The 22,363-nt window shown below is 41.4% G+C and overlaps 1 protein-coding gene across 5 annotated transcripts in view; it reads right to left on the reverse strand.

The window, feature by feature from the left end:
• Positions 1–22,357, reverse strand: part of ARMC8 (armadillo repeat containing 8) — a 109,825-nt gene extending 87,468 nt beyond the window's left edge. For all 5 annotated transcript variants that reach the window (XR_826901.1, XM_010858233.1, XM_010858232.1 and 2 more), the window contains exon 1: positions 22,330–22,357. Coding sequence is in view for 4 of the 5 variants with exons in the window: in XM_010858233.1 (XP_010856535.1) it covers positions 22,330–22,344 (15 nt within the window). In the remaining variant the exon portion in view is untranslated. The remainder of the gene's footprint in view (positions 1–22,329) is intronic.
• Between the last annotated feature and the right edge of the window lie 6 nt (positions 22,358–22,363).

Below are 22,363 nucleotides of genomic sequence, written 5' to 3' on the forward strand. Positions count from 1 at the left end.
TCCTCTCCCTTTCTGCCATAAGGGTGGTGTCATCTGCATATCTGAGGTTATTGATATTTCTCCCGGCAATCTTGATTCCAGCTTGTGTTTCTTCCAGTCCAGCATTTCTCATGATGTACTCTGCATATAAGTTAAATAAGCAGGGTGACAATATACAGCCTTGACGTACTCCTTTTCCTATTTGGAAACAGTCTGTTGTTCCATGTCCAGTTCTAACTGTTGCTTCCTGACCTGCATACCTCAGATTTCTCAAGAGGCAGGTCAGGGGGTCTGGTATTCCCATCTCTTTCAGAATTTTCCACAGTTTATTGTGATCCACACAGTCAAAGGCTTTGGCATAGTCAATCAAGCAGAAATAGATGTTTTTCGGGAATTCTCTTGCTTTTTCCATGATCCAGCAGATGTTGGCAATTTGATCTCTGGTTCCTCTGCCTTTTCTAAAACCAGCTTGAACATCAGGAAGTTCACGGTTCATGTATTGCTGAAGCCTAGCTTGGAGAATTTTGAGCATTATTTTACTAGCGTGTGAGATGAGTGCAATTGTGCAGTAGTTTGAGCATTCTTTGGCATTGCCTTTCTTTGGGATTGGAATGACCTTTCCAGTCCTGTGGCCACTGCTGAGTTTTCCAAATTTGCTGGCATACTGAGTGCAACACTTTCACAGCATCATCTTTTAGGATTTGAAATAGCTCCACTAGAATTCCATCACCTCCACTAGCTTTGTTCATAGTGATGCTTTCTAAGGCCCACTTGACTTCACATTCCAGGATGTCTGGCTCTAGGTCAGTGATCACACCATCATGATTATCTGGGTCGTGAAGATCTTTTTTGTACAGTTCTTCTGTGTATTCTTGCCACCTCTTCTTAATATCTTCTGCTTCTGTTAAGTCCATAGGATTTCTGTCCTTTATCGAGCCCATCTTTGCATGAAATGTTCCCTTGGTATCTCTAATTTTCTTGAAGAGATCTCTAGTCTTTCCCATTCTGTTGTTTTCCTCTATTTCTTTGCATTGATTGCTGAGGAAGGCTTTCTTATCTCTTCTTACTATTTTTTGGAACTCTGCATTCAGATACTTATATCTTTCCTTTTCTCCTTTGCTTTTCACTTCTCTTCTTTTCACAGCTATTTGTAAGGCCTCCCCAGACAGCCATTTTGCTTTTGTGCATTTCTTTACCATGGGGATGGTCTTGGTCTCTGTCTTCTGTGCGATGTCACGAACCTCATTCCATTGTTCATCAGGCACTCTATCTATCAGATCTAGGCCCTTAAATCTATTTCTCACTTCCACTGTATAATCATAAGGGATTTGATTTAGGTCATACCTGAATGGTCTAGTGGTTTTCCCTACTTTCTTCAATTTAAGTCTGAATTTTGCAATAAGGAGTTCATGGTCTGAGCCACAGTCAGCTCCTGGTCTTGTTTTTGCTGACTGTATAGAGCTTCTCCGTCTTTGGCTGCAAAGAATATAATCAATCTGATTTCGGTGTTGACCATCTGGTGATGTCCATGAATAGAGTCTTCTCTTGTGTTGTTGGAACAAGGTGTTTGCTATGACCAGTGCATTTTCTTGGCAAAACTCTATTAGTCTTTGCCCTGCTTCATTCCGTATTCCAAGGCCAAATTTGCCTGTTACTCCAGGTGTTTCTTGACTTCCTACTTTTGCATTCCAGTCCCCTATAATGAAAAGGACATCTTTTTTGGGTGTTAGTTCTAAAAGGTCTTCTAGGTCTTCATAGAACCGTTCAACTTCAGCTTCTTCAGCATTACTGGTTGGGGCATAGACTTGGATCACTGTGATATTGATTGGTTTGCCTTGGAAACGAACAGAGATCATTCTGTCATTTTTGAGATTGCATCCAAGTACTGCATTTCGGACTCTTTTGTTGACCATGATGGCTACTCCATTTCTTCTGAAGGATTCCTGCCCCCACAATAGCCAGAGGCAATTAATCAGGTGGATATGGTGGTGAAAGCTTGTGGACATTCTCTCCGATTATTTCTATTTTTTTAAAGTTAAAATGGTGGGGATGGATGGGAGGGTGGGTGAAGAAAAAGACGAGAATAAGACACTGTATGGGCCAGAAAATATATCAGCGCTGCCAGGCAGCACTTAACCTTCCTGAGGCTCATGATTATGAATTTAAAGTGAGACCAGTCAGCACGGCTGTGTTTTTCTCCAACTACATTTAAATATACAGAAGTAGGCATGAATAAGAGAGCTGGGTTTAATCAGAGCTGGAATTTCACCAGGCAAGGATGACAAAGCCAGAGGAAGAGGTCAGCTGAGTTGAGAGTATATGCAAGATTGTGATTATGACAGGCCTCCTGAAGACCAGTGAAAGAGTGGTAGAATTAATACAATGCAGGTGACAAGGGAACTGAGAAGGGTTGCAGGTGTTCGGGTAGTAGGAGGAATGGTTAGGGAGGACAGAAGGTGGTGGCCAGGATGTGAAAAATTGAGATTATGAAGGGATTTTAGTTAGTGAAGGGATTTAGTTATTACATCAACGTCAAGGTCTAGGAAAAAACCATGAGGACAAATACCTCAAGGTAGGACAGAGGATACGATCACTGGAGAAGTCTAGAATTTTAGAAAAATTATCTATATAGTTAGTGAAATTTGCATAAATTACCACAGAAATAGTGCTAGGGAAAAAGTGATCACGAGCTAGGAGCTCAAATCTTAAAAGAAATGAGGGGGACTGATCCAGAAGATCTATGCTCATACTCAGTCACTCAGTTGTGTCTGACTCTTTGCAACCCCATGACCTGTAGCCCACCAGGCTCCTCTGTCCATGGAATTTTCCAGGCAAGAATACTGGAGGGGGTAGCCATTCCCTTCTCCAGGGGATCTTCCCAACCCAGGGATGAAACCCACATCTCCTGTGTCTCCTACATGGGCAGGAGGATTCTTTAGCACTGTGCCACCTGGGAAGCCAGGGGATCTATCGATGACTACAACAAGGTAGAGTCTGGTGAGATGCAGAGCTGGAACATTCAGAAAAAGGGAAGAGAGGGGTCTGAAAAGATCCATGAGAACAATTCTCTCCTGTACCTCCTGGAGATATGAGGGACATGGGAAAGAAAAGAGCCACCAGCTGAGAAGACTGCAGGAGAAAACTGAGGAAAGGGATGTCAACAAGTGAAAAGCTCAGTTTCAGTCAAAACAGAAGGATGAGGGAAATGTTTGGAGAAGAGGCTGAGGACAAGGGAAATCCCATGAAAGAAGGAGAGAGGCAAGGAATCTGGCTAGAAAAGTAAATGGAGATACATGGGCAAGAGGAAGGACCCTAGAGTCCTGGGCTTCTTGTGGAGGTTAATGTAAACAGAGAATAAGAGTTTAATCTTGATGAGCTGGAGGGAAGGATGAGTGTGGCTGTGATACTGGGGTCGGCAGGGGTGAAGAGAACCTGGGGGCTCTTTCATTCTTGCCAGCAACAGTGTGGATTTTGGTGAGGGACAGTTTCATCTGGGCACGTACTTACTCCTGAAATATGAAAAGCACTAGAGTTCCTTCCTCCCTCCTTCCCACAGAGGCCAAAAGGCTAGAGTTTCTGATGATCTGTCCTTTCAAGAAGTGGCTTCACCCTCACTTCAAAACACCAATACCCTTTCAACTGTAGTTATAGCTTTCAGGAGCTGGAAGGGATTGTACACAGTGATGCTCCATCCTCCCCACCAAGAGAGCAGATGTGCCAGGGAGCCAGCTGAAGCTCAGGGTACAGTCTGTGCCCATGAAGGAGAGCAATGCTAGCCAGGGTCACACTATGACCTCTGCCTTTTGGCACAAGGCTTCAAACAAATGGCCTAGTAAGCCCTCAAAACCGAGCTCTAAACTCCTTTTACCCATTCAAAGCTTCAGAAGCCACCGCAAATGTATTAAAAACCTGTTCCATTTCTATGCTTAATAGCACCCCTCCAAATTATGGGAATATGTACACAGATCCCTTCAAGCGGAAAGTTTATATATGCCAAATCTGTGAACTAGTGTTAATTCTAAGTAGAGCTGAATGTACACATGTATGAACAGGTATTAAACATTAAAGAAAGATGAGACGCTTGAAACAAATTTCTTTTTGAAGGAAGACAGAAACAAGTTGTATTCCACTGTGGAGAACTATTATGTGGAAGCAATTTCCCTTTTATAAGGTGACAGGCAGTCTCTGAGATAGCCCCAGCGATCCCACTTTCTCAAATTCAAGTCCTGTGTGATGTCTCCCCTTGAGTGAAGACTGGTCATAGTGACTTGATTCTAGCAAGAAAGCAGCGGAAGTGATATAATGTCATTGCAGAGCTCTCCCTCTGTGTGTGTCCATGTCTGTGTCTGTCTGTCCCTCCCTCTGTCAAAAGCCAGCTGCCTTGTTGCAAGCTGCCCCATGGAGAGGTCCACATGGCATGGAACTAAGGGGAGCACCTGGCCAAGAGCCAGTAAGGAACTGAGGCCCTCAGGTCAACAGCCCATGTGGAACTAAATCCTGCCAAAAACCCTGTGAGTGAGCTTGGAAGTGTAGGGCCCCTCAATTCAGTCTTCGGGTGAGAAGAGGTGCTCCTGTTGATATCCTGACTGCAACCTCACAAGGAACTCTGGGGCAGAGGCACTAGCTAAGCCACATCTGAATCCTGACCTACAGAAACTGAGATAACAAATGTTTTAAGCAGATAAGTTTTGGGGTAATTTGTTACATAACAATAAACAGACAATGAACAGACATTCAAATTTACCATCCAAACCAGGATACTTTTAGGACTGAAAGACAGCACTATTAACACTTGTCACAGATAATACGCATAAATGCAGAGTGTTGGAGACAAACCAGGCTATATGCTCACCCTACCTTTTATTCCTCTTTGGTAGCACAAAAGAGGAAAAAATGATAGCTCAGAAAACTGGTCAGACATGCTGAAAAGGCACACTAGAACATTCTCTACTTGCCCTTCTGAATAAACTACCCATGGCTGGGGTGAATAAAACCCTAACTTTAGGGGGGAAAAAAATTCTTTGGGGAAGGTCTTGAATACTAAATTACTAAGTCCTAGACTTGAATGGGATTTAACTCAAAGATTAGAAGTAAATGTGTTCAACTGAAGTTTTAAAACCTGAAATGAAACAATGGGTTTATTAGACAATGAACAGTGAACTCATTGTCTTCATTAACATTTCTTAAACGTTAATAAGAAAATATCAATTTCATTTCATTAAAATCTTGCTCTATGTATATTTCATTAAAATAGTATGTTCTTTATTTCTACCATATTCAGGCACTGAGTGGTAGAATAGAAAACATGATCCGGCATTAGAAGATGGGTTTGAAACCTAGTTCTACTACTTGACGACTCAGGGCAAAAACAAAATTTTGAGACTGTTGTCTTCAAGTATAAAATGGTGATGTCACCGCATAGTTCAGAGTATGGAGCAAATGAGATAATACATTTGCATGTATTACAGGAGAAACTCCTGTTTTGTATGTATGATCCATACAAATACTGATTTCAGGAAAATTCTATTTTTGAATTAAAAAAAATATTTTTTTGAAGTGTAACAAATGCTCTTCTTGGGTACTGATACTCATATTCATGGTTAAAGCTTAATTATTCAGACAGATGGCTTCCCTGGTGGCTCAGATGGTAAAGAATCTGCCTGCAAAGTGGGAGACCTGGGTTCAATTCCTGGGTTGGGAAAATCCTCTGCAGGAGGGCATGGTAACCCACTCCAGTATTCTTGCCTGGAGAATCCCCATGGACAGAGGAGCGTAGCAGGATCTCTTTGAGATCCCTAGGGTCTCAAAGAGTGAGACATGACTGAGTGACCAAGCATAGCACATTCAGAAAGATACCTGTCCTCACCTGATAACAGCCTTATTCTCAGAGCAAACTAAGCACTTAGCAAGAAGTAAGTATGCATTTGAGTGCTGAACTTAAAACTCTAACCTTTCATTACTTGAGATTTTTAAAAAACTTAAAAATGTAGAAAAGAATCATTAAAAGCAATCATTAGTGCACTTTTTATTACTAACTTTCATTATAACTGCAGGTATAACAACAGACTCAGAAAATATTTGATCACAGTTAAGAATAGCAATACACAGGTCAAGGAGTAATCTTTTTTTTTTGGCCACAGTGCACAGCACACAGGATCTTAGTTCTCCAAAGAGAAATCAAACCCGCACGCACTGCAGTGCAGTGCAGAGTCTTAACCACTGGGGAAGTTCCAAGGAGTAGTCATCTCTAGTGTTCTCGTTCCCATACAACCAACCCAGAAAGAAAAGGTAGACAGAATATAAATATTTTTATAATACCTGATACTTGTTTAGCAAGTTATAGTTTACAAAGCAGTTTCATATCTATTTTCTCATTTAATTCATGTGTTCTTTAGAAACTAAAATATTCTAATTCTCAATGGGGAATTCTGACCCCTAAGAAATGAATTTTAAACTGGTTATTGCCAATCAAACTTTAGTATGTCAATTATTCCACAAACTACTAGGAACTTCAAGATAAAATTATTCATAATGTTGATCATTCGGCATTGTCAGGGAAAACCTTAGTTTAGGGGAGAGATGAAAGGAATACAACCCCAAAAACAGAATGTCTGAGCTCTACAAAGATTCATTTAAAACCTATTTCATGCTGAAATTCAACATGTGAATATCTTTAATTTACTAGGTGCTGGTAACAGAGATAAGCTACAGTCCCTTACCCTCAAGGCATTCAACACAGAAAGGAAACAGGTAAGTAAGTTACAGTTGTTATTTCTACCAGAGGATAAGTATAACCATAAAAATGAACACAAAATAAAAAGAAAGTTGAGGATATAATTAACTGAAGTACAGAAGTTAGAGGTGGAATGGGAGATGGTATCTAAGCAGCAGGATGATTAATCTGAAAGACTAATATTATTGTTAGGTGAAAAGGGAAGAAAAAAAGACAAGGACTTGAGGTAGAGACCACAGCACACGCAAGAGTTCTGAAGCAATGTGGTGTGTTTGAGAAATGCAGTTTAGTACTACCGTGATTATAACATACACTTGGGACTACAAAAGAAAGCTAAAGTTGTACTCTTTAATTCAGTCAACAGTTAAACAACTACACAGCCTAGGCAATGACCAAAAAAAGCCCACCTTTGCAGAACTGACATTTCAGCAAGGGGAGTATGATAAAAAGCAATAAACATAGTAAATAAATGATGCCGGATATTAGAGGGCTATACATGCTATGGGGGGAAACGTTTAACAGCACATTTTATTTCCATCTCATACTATACACTTCACAAGCTGGGGGAAGGGAGGAGTGCAGAGGAGAAAGAGGAAGGCATACTAATACACACACATCACCAGAGAACTGTTCTCAACACGGACAGCACTACTGCCTAAAATGCGTTCTGTAAATCTATGGAAGTGATTTGGGACTGTCAGAACGACAGTGTATGCTACTAATATCTAATGGGCAAGGACCAAGGATGCTACATGTCCTGTGAGAGGGACAACAGGCCCACATTCCAAAAGACTTTCCATTATAGAGTCATGTCGCAAAATAAACTTTATTTTAATATCCTGAGCCTAGACTCTAACTCCATTTTACATACAAACACAATATATGTTCAGCATCTTTTTATTATAACATTTTCAAAAAATGCAATTCCCAAAAGAATATAGAAAAGGTTGGACTTGAACTTTGTCTTGTTAGGTACTTTACCAAAAGTACCTTTTGTTTCAGAAAGTCACATTAAAATTAATATCATTTATTATATTTAGGTAACCATCACATCATACCTATATCAATCTGTCATACAACAGTCATATTTATAGCTAAACTAACCTTACTTGCAAATACATCACCTCTTTATTTGGCTTCCTGGGTAGCTCAGCTCATAAAGAATCCACCTGCAATGCAGGAGACCCCAGCTAGATTCCCGGGTCAGGAAGTTCTTCTGGAGAAGGGATAGGCTGCCCACTCCAGTATTCTTGGGCTTCCCTGGTGGTTCAGACAGTAAAGAATCTGACTGCAACGCGGAAGACCTGCGTTCGATCCCTGGGTTGGGAAGATCCCCCGAAGGAGGACATGGCCACCCACTCTAGTATTCTTGCTTGGAGAATCCCCATGGACAGAAGAGCCTGGTGGGCTACAGTCCATGGGGTCTCAAGAGTAGGACATGACTTAGCACAGCACAGCACTACTTTATTACTTCTTCCCATTACCTGAGTATTTACTCATTTAAATGGCATAGTTTCCTACTCTTTCTCCCTTAACACAGCTGGGGCATCATGCCAACCCTTAAAAATTTACATGTGAGAACAGTTACTAATGAATTTCACTTCAGAAGAGCCAAAGAGGTGCTTCTAAATATGTTTTAAGAAGAGGGTGTGGAGTCTGGTAGAGTTGAGAATCACTAAATGAAACAGTTCTTAAAATTCCAGTCAACTGCGAGCTTCAGATCCTCTTCTCCATCCCAATTTAAAACCAAGATTTGATTTTCTGATGCCTCCAAAACTCTCAGTCCAAACAAATGCTTCCCAATTTTCTGAACTCCCAAATAACTGTACTGCTTAGATCAGTCACAGATTCACAATTATTCATTTTAAAGTCCAAGAAAACTTGATGTGTTTGTGCACGCATGTGTGCTAAGCCCCTTCACTCGTGTCCGACTCTTTGCGACCCTATGGACTGTAGCCGGCCAGGCTCGTCTGTTCATGGGATTCTCCAGGGAAGAATCCTGGAGTGGGTTGCCATGCCCTTCCCCAGGGGATCTTCCCGACCCCAGGGATCGAACCAGTGTCTCTTAGGTCTCCTGCATCGGCAGGTGAGTTCTTTACCATTAGCACCACCTGGGAAGTCCCTGATGTGTTTGTATAGTATCACTAAAGAGATCCGGGCTGTTACAATCCAGAACATCAGAAATCTGGTACTTTGAAATTTTACTCAACTGTGCTTTACTATCAAATCATATGTCACCCCTTCCCCATGTTTTGACTGTGTTCTGGTGAGATAAAGTCACAATATCCTAAATACTGCCTCATTGCTGCTTGAAGAGTTCTAGTGACACTGTATTTCTCTGCCATAATTTCACCATTAAAGAAAACTAACTGCTGGAGAATTTTTTTCCCTAATATTGATGGGGTAAAATTTACCTCCCTCTGAAACAGTACAAAAAAGGATAATATCAACAGTTCAGTTCAGTTCAGTTGCTCAGTGGTGCCTGACTCTTTGCGACCGCATGAACTGCAGCACACCAGGCCTCCCTGTCTTTCACCAACTCCCAGAGTTTACTCAAACTCATGTCCATCGAGTAGGTGATGCCATCCAACCATCTCATCCTCTGTCGTCCCCTTCTCCTCCCGCCTTCAATCTGTCCCAGTATCAGGGTCTTTTCAAATAAGACAGTTCTTCGAATCAGGTGGCCAAAGTATTGGAGTTTCAGCTCCAATCAACAAAGACTGACCTTTTCCTTGCAGCTATCATACCCTCCTGTGTATTAAAAAATTCCCACCTGCCTCCAAAAGGAAGAAAAATTAGAAGAAAATGCCTAAGTAAACTCAAAATTTCATACATATTTTGGTTTTTCTTTTACTTTTCTGTATTCTAGTAAACTTTTAGCCTGATTAGACTCAATCAGGTTCTCATTCAATTTTTGCAGACCTATCACATAGTATTTTTTAAACTACTTTTATCTTTACTTTTTAAAAAATCATGGGATTCATTCTTTGGTGATTCTAGAAGTTTGAAGCATCCTCCCTCCCAAAATTCACCAAAGCCCTTTTCTGCAGTCTCTAGCAACTTTCAAAGTTTATAAAATGGCACTTGAGTCTGGCCAGATCCCATCTGCATAGAATATAACGTATTTATGACAACCAAAATTCCTAGAATTTAATCTGTTTCAATCTCATAAACACAATCATGAAAATACTTAAATATGTAATTGTTAACTTAACATACTTGGATAAGAGGCAGCCTGCTGCTGCTGCTGCTAAGTTGCTTCAGCTGTGTCCGACTCTGTGCAATCCCATAGATGGAAGCCAACCAGGCTCCCTCTTAGTAAATGATTAAGACTGAAAATCAGATTTTACATGTTAAAAGAACTTATTTTAAAATAATTAGCAAATAAGTCAGTACTCACAGAAAGTCTGCAAATAAAATACTAAAATGTAAGGTCGTGCACACAAAAAATATTTTTCTAATTACATGTTTGGAAACCTGACTCTGACACTTTATAGATGATAGTATATGACAGTGGACAGGTCAACCTCTCTGGTTCTCAGTTTTTCCCAATAAGAAAGTGACTAGGACAAACTAAAGACTGTCTGCAAGCTTCTTTCACACCAAGACTCCATAATTTTACTCACACAAAGAGGATTCTTTTTCACAACAGGAAAATCAGATGACAGTTTAAAAGAAATATGAAGAACAGCCTCTACTTTTTCTGTGAAAGTGAAGTCACTTAGTCGTGTCCGACTCTTTGTGACCCCATGGACTGTAGCCTACCAGGCTCCTCCATCCATGGGATTTTCCAGGCAAAAGTACTGGAGTGGGGTGCCATTTCCTTCTCTCCTGCATTGTAGGCAGACGCTTTACCGTCTGAGCTACCAAAAAAGCCCACTTTTTCTGTAGTGAGTTTCTAATGTAATAAAATATTATTACAGCTCTTGCATATAGGTGGTCTGAAGAACTGGAAGCAATTTAATATGCATACTGCAATGTTTATCTTTTTAAAGTATGGTACAAATCACAAACAGCTATTTGAACAGCTCAGTTCAGTTCAGTCGCTCAGTCGTGTCCAACTCTGTGACCCCATGGACTCCAGTACACCAGGCTTCCCTACCCATCACCAACTCCCGGAGCTTACTCAAACTCATGTCCATTGAGTCGGTGATGCCACCCAACCATCTCATCCTCTGTTGTCCCCTTCTCCTCCCGCCTTCAATCTTTCCCAGCATCAGGGTCTTTTCTAGTGAGTCAGTTCTTTGCACCAGGTGGCCAAAGTACTGGAGTTTCAGATTCAGCATCAGTCCTTCCAATGAATATTTAGGACTGATTTCCTCAGGATGAACTGGTTGGATCTCCATGCAGTCCAAGGGACTCTCAAGAGTCTTCTTCAACACCACAGTTCAAAAGCATCAATTCTTCAGCACTCAGATTTCTTTACATATTTGAGTCTAGATGATTTTTAAGATTCCTTCTCACTATTAAATTATATTCATTTACTCTTCAATGTAGACAAAAATGTCTGAAGACTGAGGGCCAAAAAGAGATCCCTCTGGATAGAATAAATGAATCATGTGAGGATTTATGGTGCCAAACAGGAGAATCTGGAAGTTCAAGGGAGCAAGAACCTTCTCATTGGAGTGACAAGGGTTGTGAGGAGTTTTACAGAGATTGAGACATTCTCTGGGTTGGCAAAGGTTTATTTAGATGCCTTCTAAAATGTTAAGATAGCCCAGGAAATCCACTAGGGTGCACTGAAATGTTGACTTCTCAATCCTGACATAACAGAATGAGGCTACTCAGACATGGGTGTGATATTGTCCTAGACCATAAAAATAGTTTGAATTATTCTTCAAGACTACAGTCATGTAATGACGTAGAGATCCAGGGTACCATCTTTCATGGTACACCTCAGAAGTGACACAGTCCAGACAGGCTACCTGTCTCCTTATTTAAAAAAGGGGGGGGAAAAGGGCTTTCTTTGTTTCAGTTTTAGAGGCAGTAAATACCTTTGCCTTGGAGCTATCCATGGTGCTTGACCCATACTCAGTCTGTCTCTTCCAGCAATTGGTGTGTTAACTTTTGGATCATAGTACCACTCAGGATCTGCCTGACCATCATCCACATTGAGGTCTGTGACTATTATGCCAATATCATGAGCCACTTGTAATTTCAATCTATTCCACTTTGCCTGTGTCCAGGCCTTACTTACGGAGAAGGCGATGGCACCCCACTCCAGTACTCTTGCCTGGAAAATCCCATGGACGGAGGAGCCTAGTAGGCTGCAGTCCATGGGGTCGTGAAGAGTCGGACACAACTGAGCGACTTCACTTTCACTTTTATGCATTGGAGAAGGAAATGGCAACTCACTCCAGTGTTCATGCCTAGAGAATCCCAGGGACGGGGGAGCCTGGTGGGCTGCTGTCTATGGGGTCGCACAGAGTCGGACACGACTGAAGTGACTTAACAGCAGCAGCAGCAGCAGACCTTACTTTGTCCTACTGAAATTTCTCACTTAGCTCTGTCTCCCAGGTCTGCTACAACAAAGTCCTTTCTGTAGATACAGTACACCTTGGGGAAGATCACTGGTATATTCTGGGAAAAAGATTATAGTTCTTCAGAGCCAAGTCTCCCACATGGTACCTTACATGACTTTTAAAACCTTGTATTATAATTTGTTACCATTCTAAAATTATTTTAGATGAGTTTTAAATTTTGTGATATGTTTTTCTGACTGACTGGAATGAATAAAGAATAGGAACTGTTAACTCAAGATTTTTGTGTGGGTTTCAGGGAATTTATGAGCCTCTTGAAATTATGTGATTCTTTAGGCAGATGCATGTTTTTCTGGGGAAGATGGTGTTGAGCCTCTTAAACCTAAGAGGCTAGGATCCATAGATCAATGTACTGATGATTCCCAATAATAATCATCTCCCCAGGTGTAAGCACTAGACCTTTATGTATGTTCAATCACTCAATCATGTCCAACTCTTCATGACCACATGAACTGTAGCCTGCCAAGCTCATCTGTCCACAGAATTTTCCCAGCAAGAATATTGGACTTGGTTGCCATTTTCTTCTCCAGGGAATCTTTCCAACCCAGGGATCAAACCCATGTCTCCTGCATGGCCTGCATTGGGAGGCAGATTCTTTACCACTGTGCCACCTGGAAAGCCCATTAGACCTTTATCAGTTCAGTTCAGTTGCTCAGTCATGTCCAACTCTTTGCGACTCCATGAACTGCAGCATGCCAGGCCTCCCTGTCCATCACCAACTCCCGGAGTTCACTCAAACTCACGTCCATCGAGTAGGTGATGCCATCCAGCCATCTCATCCTCTGTCGTCCCCTTCTCCTCCTGCCCCCAATCCCTCCCAGCATCAGAGTCTTTACCAATGAATCAACTCTTCACATGAGGTGGCCAAAGTACTGGAGTTTCAGCTTTAGCATCATTCCTTCCAAAGAAATCCCAGGGCTGATCTCCTTCAGAATGGACTAACGGTTGGATCTCCTGGCAGTTCAAGGCACTCTCAAGAGTCTTCTTCAACACCACAGTTCAAAAGCATCAATTCTTCAGCGCTCAGCTTTCTTCACAGTCCAACTCTCACATCTATACATGACTACTGGAAAAACCATAGCCTTGACTAGACAGACTTTTGTTGGCAAAGTAATGTCTCTGCTTTTGAATATGTTATCTAGGTTGGTCATAACTTTCCTTCCAAGGAGTAAGCATCTTTTAATTTCATGGCTGTAATCATAAACCTTTATATCTGTAGTTTAATAAAGAATGGGTTAACCGAAAAGTTCATTCAGGTTTTCCATTCCTGAATGAACTTTTTGGTCAGCCTAGTATATTCAGTCTTTCTTCCAGTTCCTGGCACAAAGCTCCTGAAACTCTTGAAAAGTTTCCTGCGTTATATGAGTATCTTTACTTATTCATAAGGCATCCCTTTCAAGAGCTTATGCTAATGAATAATCAGGCTGGGGCCCTAGACAGCCTCAAGTTGGGACTGGTTACCAGAAAGACCAAGTGATTACAGGGCTGGAACTTTCAGTCCCAGCCACCAACCTCTGGGAAATGGGAGAGAGGGAGGCTGGAGATTAAAGCTCTATAAACATTCCTAAATAAAATGTGATGAGTTTCCAGGTAGGTGAATGGATCCACAGGCCAGGAAGATTTTGCACCCCAGTTCCACAGGGACAGAAGTTCCTGAACTTGGGACCTTTCTAGATCTTGACCTATGTACCTCTTCACCTGGCTATTCATCTATCCTTTAAAATAAACTGGTAAACATAAGTAAATGTTTTGCTGAGTTTTGTGAACCATTCTGACAAATAACTGAATCCAAGAAGGGAGTAGTACAATCCCTTGATTATATCTGGTCAGTCAGAGGACAGGATAACAATGTGGACTTGCAACTGCTGTCTGAAGCAGGGTCAGTCTTACAGGACTTAACCTGTGGAATCAAATACTATTTTCAAGTAAACAGTATCAGAACTGAGCTAAACTGTAGGGCACCCAGCTGATATCCACAGAGGACTAGAGAAAACTGCCTGGTGCTGTGGAAAACATTCCAGAATATCCAACTGCCTATTGGACACCTCTAAATGAATTTCCAGAAAACGCAGCATGTCCAAAATGAAACTCATTTTTCTTCCTTATTCCTCTAACACAGGCTTCCCTGGTAGCTCAGCTGGTAAAGAATCTGCCTACAGTGCAGGAGACCCTGGTTCGATTCCTAGGTTGGGACGATCTGCTGGAAAAGGGAAAGGCTACCCATTCCAGTATTCTTGGGCTTCCCCGGTGACTCAGCTGGCAAAGAATTCATCTGTAATGTGGGAGACCTGGGTTTGATCCCTGGGTTGGGAAGATTCCCTGGAGAAGGGAACAGCTACTCACTGCAGTATTCTGGCTTCCATGGACTGTATAGTCTATGGGGTCGCAAAGAGTCGGATGAGACTGAGAGAGTTTCACTTTCACTTTCGTCTAACATGTTCTGCTTCTAATCCTCACCATATCAGTAGAGGATACCACCTAGATATAAAGCTAAAAATCTTGCCAATCATACTTGATCATGATTATGACTCTCCTTTTCTTCATTCCCCTTATTCAATCAGTCATGTCTTACAACTTATTGAAAGCCTAATAAATTCTTCCTGAAACAAAAGAATTGTGTATTCTGTAATCATTTTGCAGGTGGTAAAGACTTCCAAATATTAATAGATTCTACAGGCTGGAATCTGAACTTTTCATTTTTAATAGAAAGCACAACTCTGTCTCATCATTCCCCTCCCCCAATAACTTTTTTATGACTATACCAGAGAATGCAGCTAATTCTTTATTCTTCTGAGTTTATGAAATGAGATCAAAACAGTTTTCTTTTACCGAAGTGACAAGTGGGAGCTGTTTCTGCAAAACAGCTCTTATTTGGAATACTTTTCATTCCTATCTAAACAGTCCTAAGGATCACAGCACTACTGCTCAGTGAGGGTAGGTGTTCTCCAATTTCCAGATAATAACAGAAATCCTTCTTTGTCAATAATTCCATACCTTTACTTAGAAGCCAACACGATACACAGCACTGCAAAACAACTGTCGAAATCAAAAAGATAAAAATCAAAGTAACTGAAATTCCTGGCTCTTGGCACTACTTTAAAAATTCTTGGTAAGAATGGGAGGAAATAAGACCAGATCTCCAAGTGAAACTGGAAGACCCTACCTAATTCTTGGTAAAGCATAAATGACTTCTTGACCATTTGATGTCTGAATTCAGGTGGCAATCTTTCCTTAAAAAGATAGCAAGATGTCCAGAAACATACAATGAGCATCTTCGGTTCTTCACACATTCCCATTAAAGATTAGGAAGTTCATACTGATTTTCTTTTAGCACCAACTCCTGACATACCCTGTCTTCACAGGTGTTTTGTAAACAAAGAGAAAACTTTAAAATGAGCTTACGAGATTTTACTTTGCATTTGCTACTAAAAACCAAGAGAGACCAAATTCATACTTATAGGATGGTTGGGCTTAACTTCACAGAAAAGAACAACTTTTTAAAACTCTTGTCAGTTGTCCATGTAAAAAAGTAAATCACTATGCACTTTAAGACCAACTAATGTTTATAATCGTCAAGAACAGAACAAAATCAAGGAATATCCAGACTTGGAATATCCTATACAGTTCAAATAGCTGCTTGTCAAATAGGCATAATGGCACTGGAAAAAGAATGTAAGGAAGGTCTTAGCTGTCTCTGCAGCCTACATTATGATTCAAAGGTATTTTATCATTTTGTCTCTCAAACCATTACAAAGTGACCAAAGTGTAATCATCCTCTTAACGGGGTCTTTCAAAAAGCATAAATTTCATTTTAAGTCCAGTTATCAATTAAAAAAAAACGGATCATGCTTTTGATGTTATATCTAAGAATTTGTTACCAAACCCAAGGTTCTGGAAATTTTCTGTTTATTCTAGAAGTTTTATTTTATATTTTACAATTAAATCTATGATCCATTTTGAATTAATTTCTGGTGTGAAATTGAGATCAAAGTTCATTTTCTAAACTATGTTTAAGAGGATGAAAAGATAAGCTACACACTGGGAGAAAATATTCTTGAAGTATCTATCTGACCAAGTACTCATATCTAGAATATACAAAGAACTTTCAAAACCCTACGGTCAAAAACCAAATAGTCCAATTAGAAAGTGTGCAAAAGGACATGAAAAAATACTTCACTAAAATATTTTATTCATATTTCAATAAAATACAAATGGCAAGTAATGAAAATATTACTAAAAATGTATATTAAGACCATGATGAGATATCACTATACATCTATTAGAACAGCTAAAATAAAAACTAATGCCAAATGCTAGTGATCATACAAAGAAACTGGGTCTTTCCTATGTTACTGGTGGGAATGTAAAATGGTACAGTCACTCTGGAAAAGTTTGTCAGTTTAAGAACTAAACATACATTGACCACAGAACCTAAAATTGCGCTACTGGGCATTTATCTCAGAGATACAAAAAGTTATGTCCACGGAAAAGCCTGTACCTGTTTGTTCATTGCAGGCTTTAACAGCCAAAAACTGCAACAACCGAAATTTCTAATAGGAGAACAGTTAAGCAAACTATCTTTCAGACATCCATATCATAAATCCATATCATGGGATACTACTCAGCAATTAAAAGGAAGAAACTATTGACACATCTACAACAGCTTAGATGGATCTCCAGGGCATTATGTTGAACGACAAAACCCAATCTCAAAAGGTCACACGCCATATGACTCCACTTATGTAACACTATAGAAAAATGACAAAACCACAGAGATGGAGAAGAGATTAATTGTTGCCCAGGGTTAGAGATACCAGGTGTGGGGGAGTAGGAAGGTGTGACTGCAAAAAAGTAGCATGAGGGAGATCTTGACCATGTTGTTACACAAATATACACATGTGATAACATGATAGAGAGGTACATACATATTTATACCAATAACGGTTATGTGGTTTTGATATTATATAATAGTTAAATAAAATGTGACCAAAAGGGGGAACTGGGCATAGTATACATAACGATCTCTTTGTACTTTCTTTGCGACTTCCTGTGAATCTGTAGCTATCTCAAAATAAAAACTTTTAAAAAATGCAATCAATGTAAAATCACCCAAAAGTTTGGGAAAATGTATAAATGTGTTGAAAACAGTGACATTGTAATGCTAAATGCAAACGAAAGAGGGATAGGGTGATCATGGCTATGACCAAGAAAGACACCTGGAGATTTCCTCCAATTCCTCCAAATACACAGTTCAATCAAATATTTATTGAGAATCTAGCATACAAAAAACATAGTGTTATAAAGAGTGAAAGTGTGTTAGTGGCTCAGTTGTGTCCAACTCTTTGCCACCACATTGACTGTAGCCTGCCAGGTTCCTTTGTGCAGGTTCTCCAGGCAAGAATTACTGGAGTGCCATGCCCTCCTCCAGGGGATCTTCCCCACCCAGGGATCGAACCTGGGTGTCCAGCATTGCCGTCAGATTCTTCACTGTCTGAGACACCAGGGAAGATCTATAAAGAGTAGCTAGATTAAAAAGAAGGAAAGGTCCAGCATTTACCTCTGAATTACTTTACTCTCTAAGAAGATAAAACAGAATAATTACTAAAAGCCTCAGGGCCTCTGCAACACAAGTTTCCTTTGCCTGGAATCAGTTCAGTTCAGTTGCTTAGTCATGTCCAACTCTTTATGACCCCGTGGACTGCAGCACACCAGGCCTCCCTGTCCATCACCAATTCCCGGAACTTACTCAAACTCATGTCCATCGAGTCGGTGATGCCATCCAACCATCTCATCCTCTGTCACCCCCTTCCCTTCACTCTTTCCCAGCATCAGGGTCTTTTCTAATGGGTCAGTTCTTTGCATCAGGTGGCCAAAGTACTGGAGTTTCAGCTTCAGCATCAGTCCTTCCAATGAATATTCAGGACTCATTTCCTTTAGGATTGACTGGTTTGATCTTGCTGTCCAAGGGACTCTCAAGAGTTTCTCCAATACCACAGTTTAAAAGCATCAATTATTCAACACTCAGCTTTCTTTATAGTCCAACTCTCACATCCATACATGACTACTGGAAAAACCATAGTTTTGACTAGACAACCTTTGTTGGCAAAGTAATGTCTCTGCTTTTTAATATGCTGTCTCGGTTGGTCATAGCTTTTCTTCAAAGAAACAAGTGTCTTTTAATTTCATGGCTGTCACCATCTGCAGTGATTCTGGAGCCCAAGAAAATAAAATTTGTCACTGTTTCCATTGTTTTCCCATCTATTCATCATAAAGTAATCTTAGTTTTTTGGATGTTGAGTTTTAAGCCAACTCTTTCACTCTCTTTCACTTTCATCAAGAGCCTCTTTAGCTCTTCTTTGCTTTCTGCCATAAAGTGAAAGTCACTCAGTCATGTCTGACACTTTATGACCCCATGACATAGAATTCTCCAGGCCAGAATACTGGAGTGGGTAGCCTTTCCTTTCTCCAGGGGATCTTCCCAACCCAGAGATCGAACCCAGGTCTCCAGCATTGCAGGCAGATTCTTTACCAGCTGAGCCACAAGGGAAGCCCAAGAATACTGGGTGGGTAGCCTATCCCTTCTCCAGTGGATCTTCCCAACCCGGGAATTGAACCCGGGTCTCCTGCATTGCAGGTGGATTCTTTACCAACTGAGCTATCAGGGAGGTGATGTCATCTGCGTATCTGAGGTTATTGATATTTCTCCTGGCAATCTTGATTCCAGCTTGATTTCAATCTTAATTTCAGCTGGATTCCAGCTTGCCTGGAATGCTCTTGTTTTTCTAGTTAGTTCTTACTTGTCCTTGAACTATTAGCTCATTGTCACTCCTTCAGGGAAACCTTTCCTAGCTCACTGACCTCTATATTTGAACACATTCCTCTATTACATGCTGGTACAGCATCCTATATTTTTCATTCGTAACACTAATCATCGTTCACAAAGACCTCTGTGACATTTTGATCTATGACATCTCTCCCCCATTAGACTCATCTCCAAAAAGGCAGAGACAGTCTGTGCAGTTCACCACTGTATTCTCAAACCCAATGCCATGCTCGGCAAATGACAAAAGCTCAAAATATGTTACATATAAAGCTAGAATTCATGTGTGCAAATGGGCAGGCAGACAAGGGCTACTGAGGTTTGTAAGAATCCGAGATCACTCTAACTTGAGAAAGACATTTTATATGGGATAGGAGGTTCATGCAGAGGATAAAGAATCTTATATCCAAAGCTGAATAGGAATAGCATCCTTTCATCAACAGGAATCCACTGAAGAATTGAAACAAGGAAACTGTGTGTCCTGTGTGCTAGGAAAATTAATGTGGAGAACTGGACTACTAGAGGCAGTAAAAACTATTAGAGGCAGTAAAATAAACGGCAAGGAACTGTGGTAATGCAGGCATAAAATGATGAGGTCCTGAAAGAGAAGACGGTCACAGGAACAGACAGATGTGCAAAACACTGAGAATGAAGAACCAAAAGAACTTAAGGACTGATTAGCTTCAGGGGCATGAAAGAGGGAAGAGTCAAAGATGATTCAAGCGGTTTAATGGTGAGTGATCCATGAAATACAGTACCATTAACAGAAATGGGAAGTCAGGACTAAGTTCTCTTAGGAGAAGGAATGTGCTTTGTTGGAAGTGATGGCTAACATCCACACAACTGAACACATGAGACCAGATGGAGGACAGTCAAGGCTGACAATGTAGATGTGTGAGTTGACTACAGGTAACGTTTTAGAATGAATGAGATCTCTCAGAGAGGTTGTGGTTAGTCGCTCAGTTATGTCTGACTCTTTGTGACCCCATGGACTGTATCCCACCAGGCTCCTTTGTCTATGGAATTCTCCAGGCAAGAATATTGGAGTGGGTTGCCATTCCCTTCTCCAGGGGATCTTCCCAACCCAGGGATCGAACCCAGGTCTCATGCATTGCAAGTAGATTTCTTTACCATCTGAGCCACCAGAGAGGAGAAGATATAAAGGGCCTTGAAGGGAAATTCTCTAAACCATTTGATCTGCCCCTGGTGTGAATTATGTTTTTCAAGCTATGGAGTCATTCAGACCAGTGAGTTCCCTGAGGGTATAGCTGAGCTCAATCGTGCATTCCCTAAAGCATACATTAAACAGTGTTGTACACAGCTTGTGCAAAATAAGTAGCCTATTAAAGGGGTCAATTATTTTCAAGATAATTTTTGATTATTAATTCCTGTTCCATCTGCATTTTGTATTTCAAAAAGTGGTGCCCTAGGTAGAACTTTGAAAGATCCAGGCTTCAGTTGAAATTATTATTATCAATAAGGTTAGACAGTTTAAATCATTTATCCAAAGCTCCGATTTCCCAAGGCTCCAGAACTGATGAACTGAAAGACCAGACCCTGAGACTCTGAAAACCTTAAAACAACAACAATAACAACAACAACAACAACAACAGGTGGTTGGAGGTGGAGGGGAAGAGAGGCCCAGTGAGACTGGGGCTAAAGCAAATCCCAACTAGAAGTACAGAACACTCTTCAAGAAGTTTTTGCACAAAGTTTAATAGGAAATATTACTAAGGGAGTGAAAACAAAACAAAACAAAAAATTCAACTGTACGCTACATGAGTTGAAAACGTACAAAAATAAAGACGCTTCAAGTGAAGTTAAGGATAAATGAGAATAATTAAAGGGAATTGAGAAAAGCGACTTAAAAACAACAGCATAATGACGGAAAAGTCATTGGCCTGTTCGCCCATAAAATGTTCCTAGGTGTCAGTCAGAGGTGTGGTAACTGAATTTAAATTCAATGCTTAGGTGAACATTATTTCCCCAGTCACAGTTAAAAAAATTTTTAAAGGGATTACTAAAATGGATCAGAGAAAATATTTCTGTACGGCTTCCCTCCTTACAAAAAAATTATCAAGGTAGAATATACCACAATTCTGTAACTGCAACAATGTTCTAACTGCAACAGTGCTCTAAAGCGAATTGTTGCAAACGTGCTAACTGCTAAGATAGGTGAGTGTGTTTATGGGAGAAGTCACCGAAGAGAAAAGAAACCAGTTGAAGCCACAGACTCACGGAACCTGACAAGTCATCCACAATCCAGCCACCCTCTCAACCTCGGATTGACTTCCACGACAAATCCAAAAGATGGTCAACCAGTCTTTGCCGGCTGGTTTCCAACTACAACAAATGGGCCTCTGCTAAACTGACTTTTCTCAGTTGCACAGCTCTCATTTGTTGCAAAACCCTTCTAAGGTACCTTCTAGTAACTTTCACCCCTGGTCCTGGTTCCCTCAAGAGCAACACAGTACACGATGAAAGTCGCGTTCTGGTTTTATTTTTAAACTTCAACAAGCAAACTAGGTTTGCTTTCTGGCATGTCAATACATTCCTTTTTTTAAACATTTGACTCCCCTTGAAGGAAAAAGGAATGCCAGGCACAGGTTCCTTCAGACTCACAGGGCTGAGACCTCCACAGCAGAGCGGAGAAAGGGAGCTTAAAGAACTACACACACTAGGAGACGTTGCAACTGATATGAAATCCCCGTTGCCAAGAAGCAAGCAGCTCCAGCCCGTGACCAGGTGCTGGGAAGAGATAGAAGCCACACAGATCTGGCGTGGTAGCTCCAAGCCTGTGGGGGCCAAGAACCCTCCATCTCTTTTTGCCACAGCGGCCGGGGGGAGGGGTGGCTAAGTGGGCACTCATCTCCAGGTCAGCGGCAAGCCCGGCGCCTCACGGAGCAGAGTGCTCGGCCCCGGGGAACCGGCATCGCTAAGAGGAGGGCTCGGTGAACAACTGGCAAAGCCCAAGCCGCGCCGCTGGGCCAGCTGCCCGTATGCCCAACCACCCCGCCCGCCGGACGCCGTCCTGAGAACCGGCACCGGTGAGCGCTCCGGGAGTTGGAGACGTCTCGAGCTCGGCTGGGATCCAGTCTATCCCGCCCGCCCACCCTCTCTCACTCCCCGGCCCAGAGCTGAGCCAGAGGCCACCCCAAGGGGTGGTGCCCAAGAGGCAGACGGCGTTGGTGGTGAATGGCGCGGGCTGGGCCCGAGCTCCCGCGCGGGCAAGCGAGCGGCTGCGGCGGGTCACTCACCGAGAGGACGCTCATGCGGATTGGGGTCTCCAAC

Source organism: Bison bison, unplaced genomic scaffold, assembly GCF_000754665.1.
Source record: "Bison bison bison isolate TAMUID 2011002044 unplaced genomic scaffold, Bison_UMD1.0 scf7180017864384, whole genome shotgun sequence".
Lineage (NCBI taxonomy): Eukaryota > Metazoa > Chordata > Mammalia > Artiodactyla > Bovidae > Bison > Bison bison.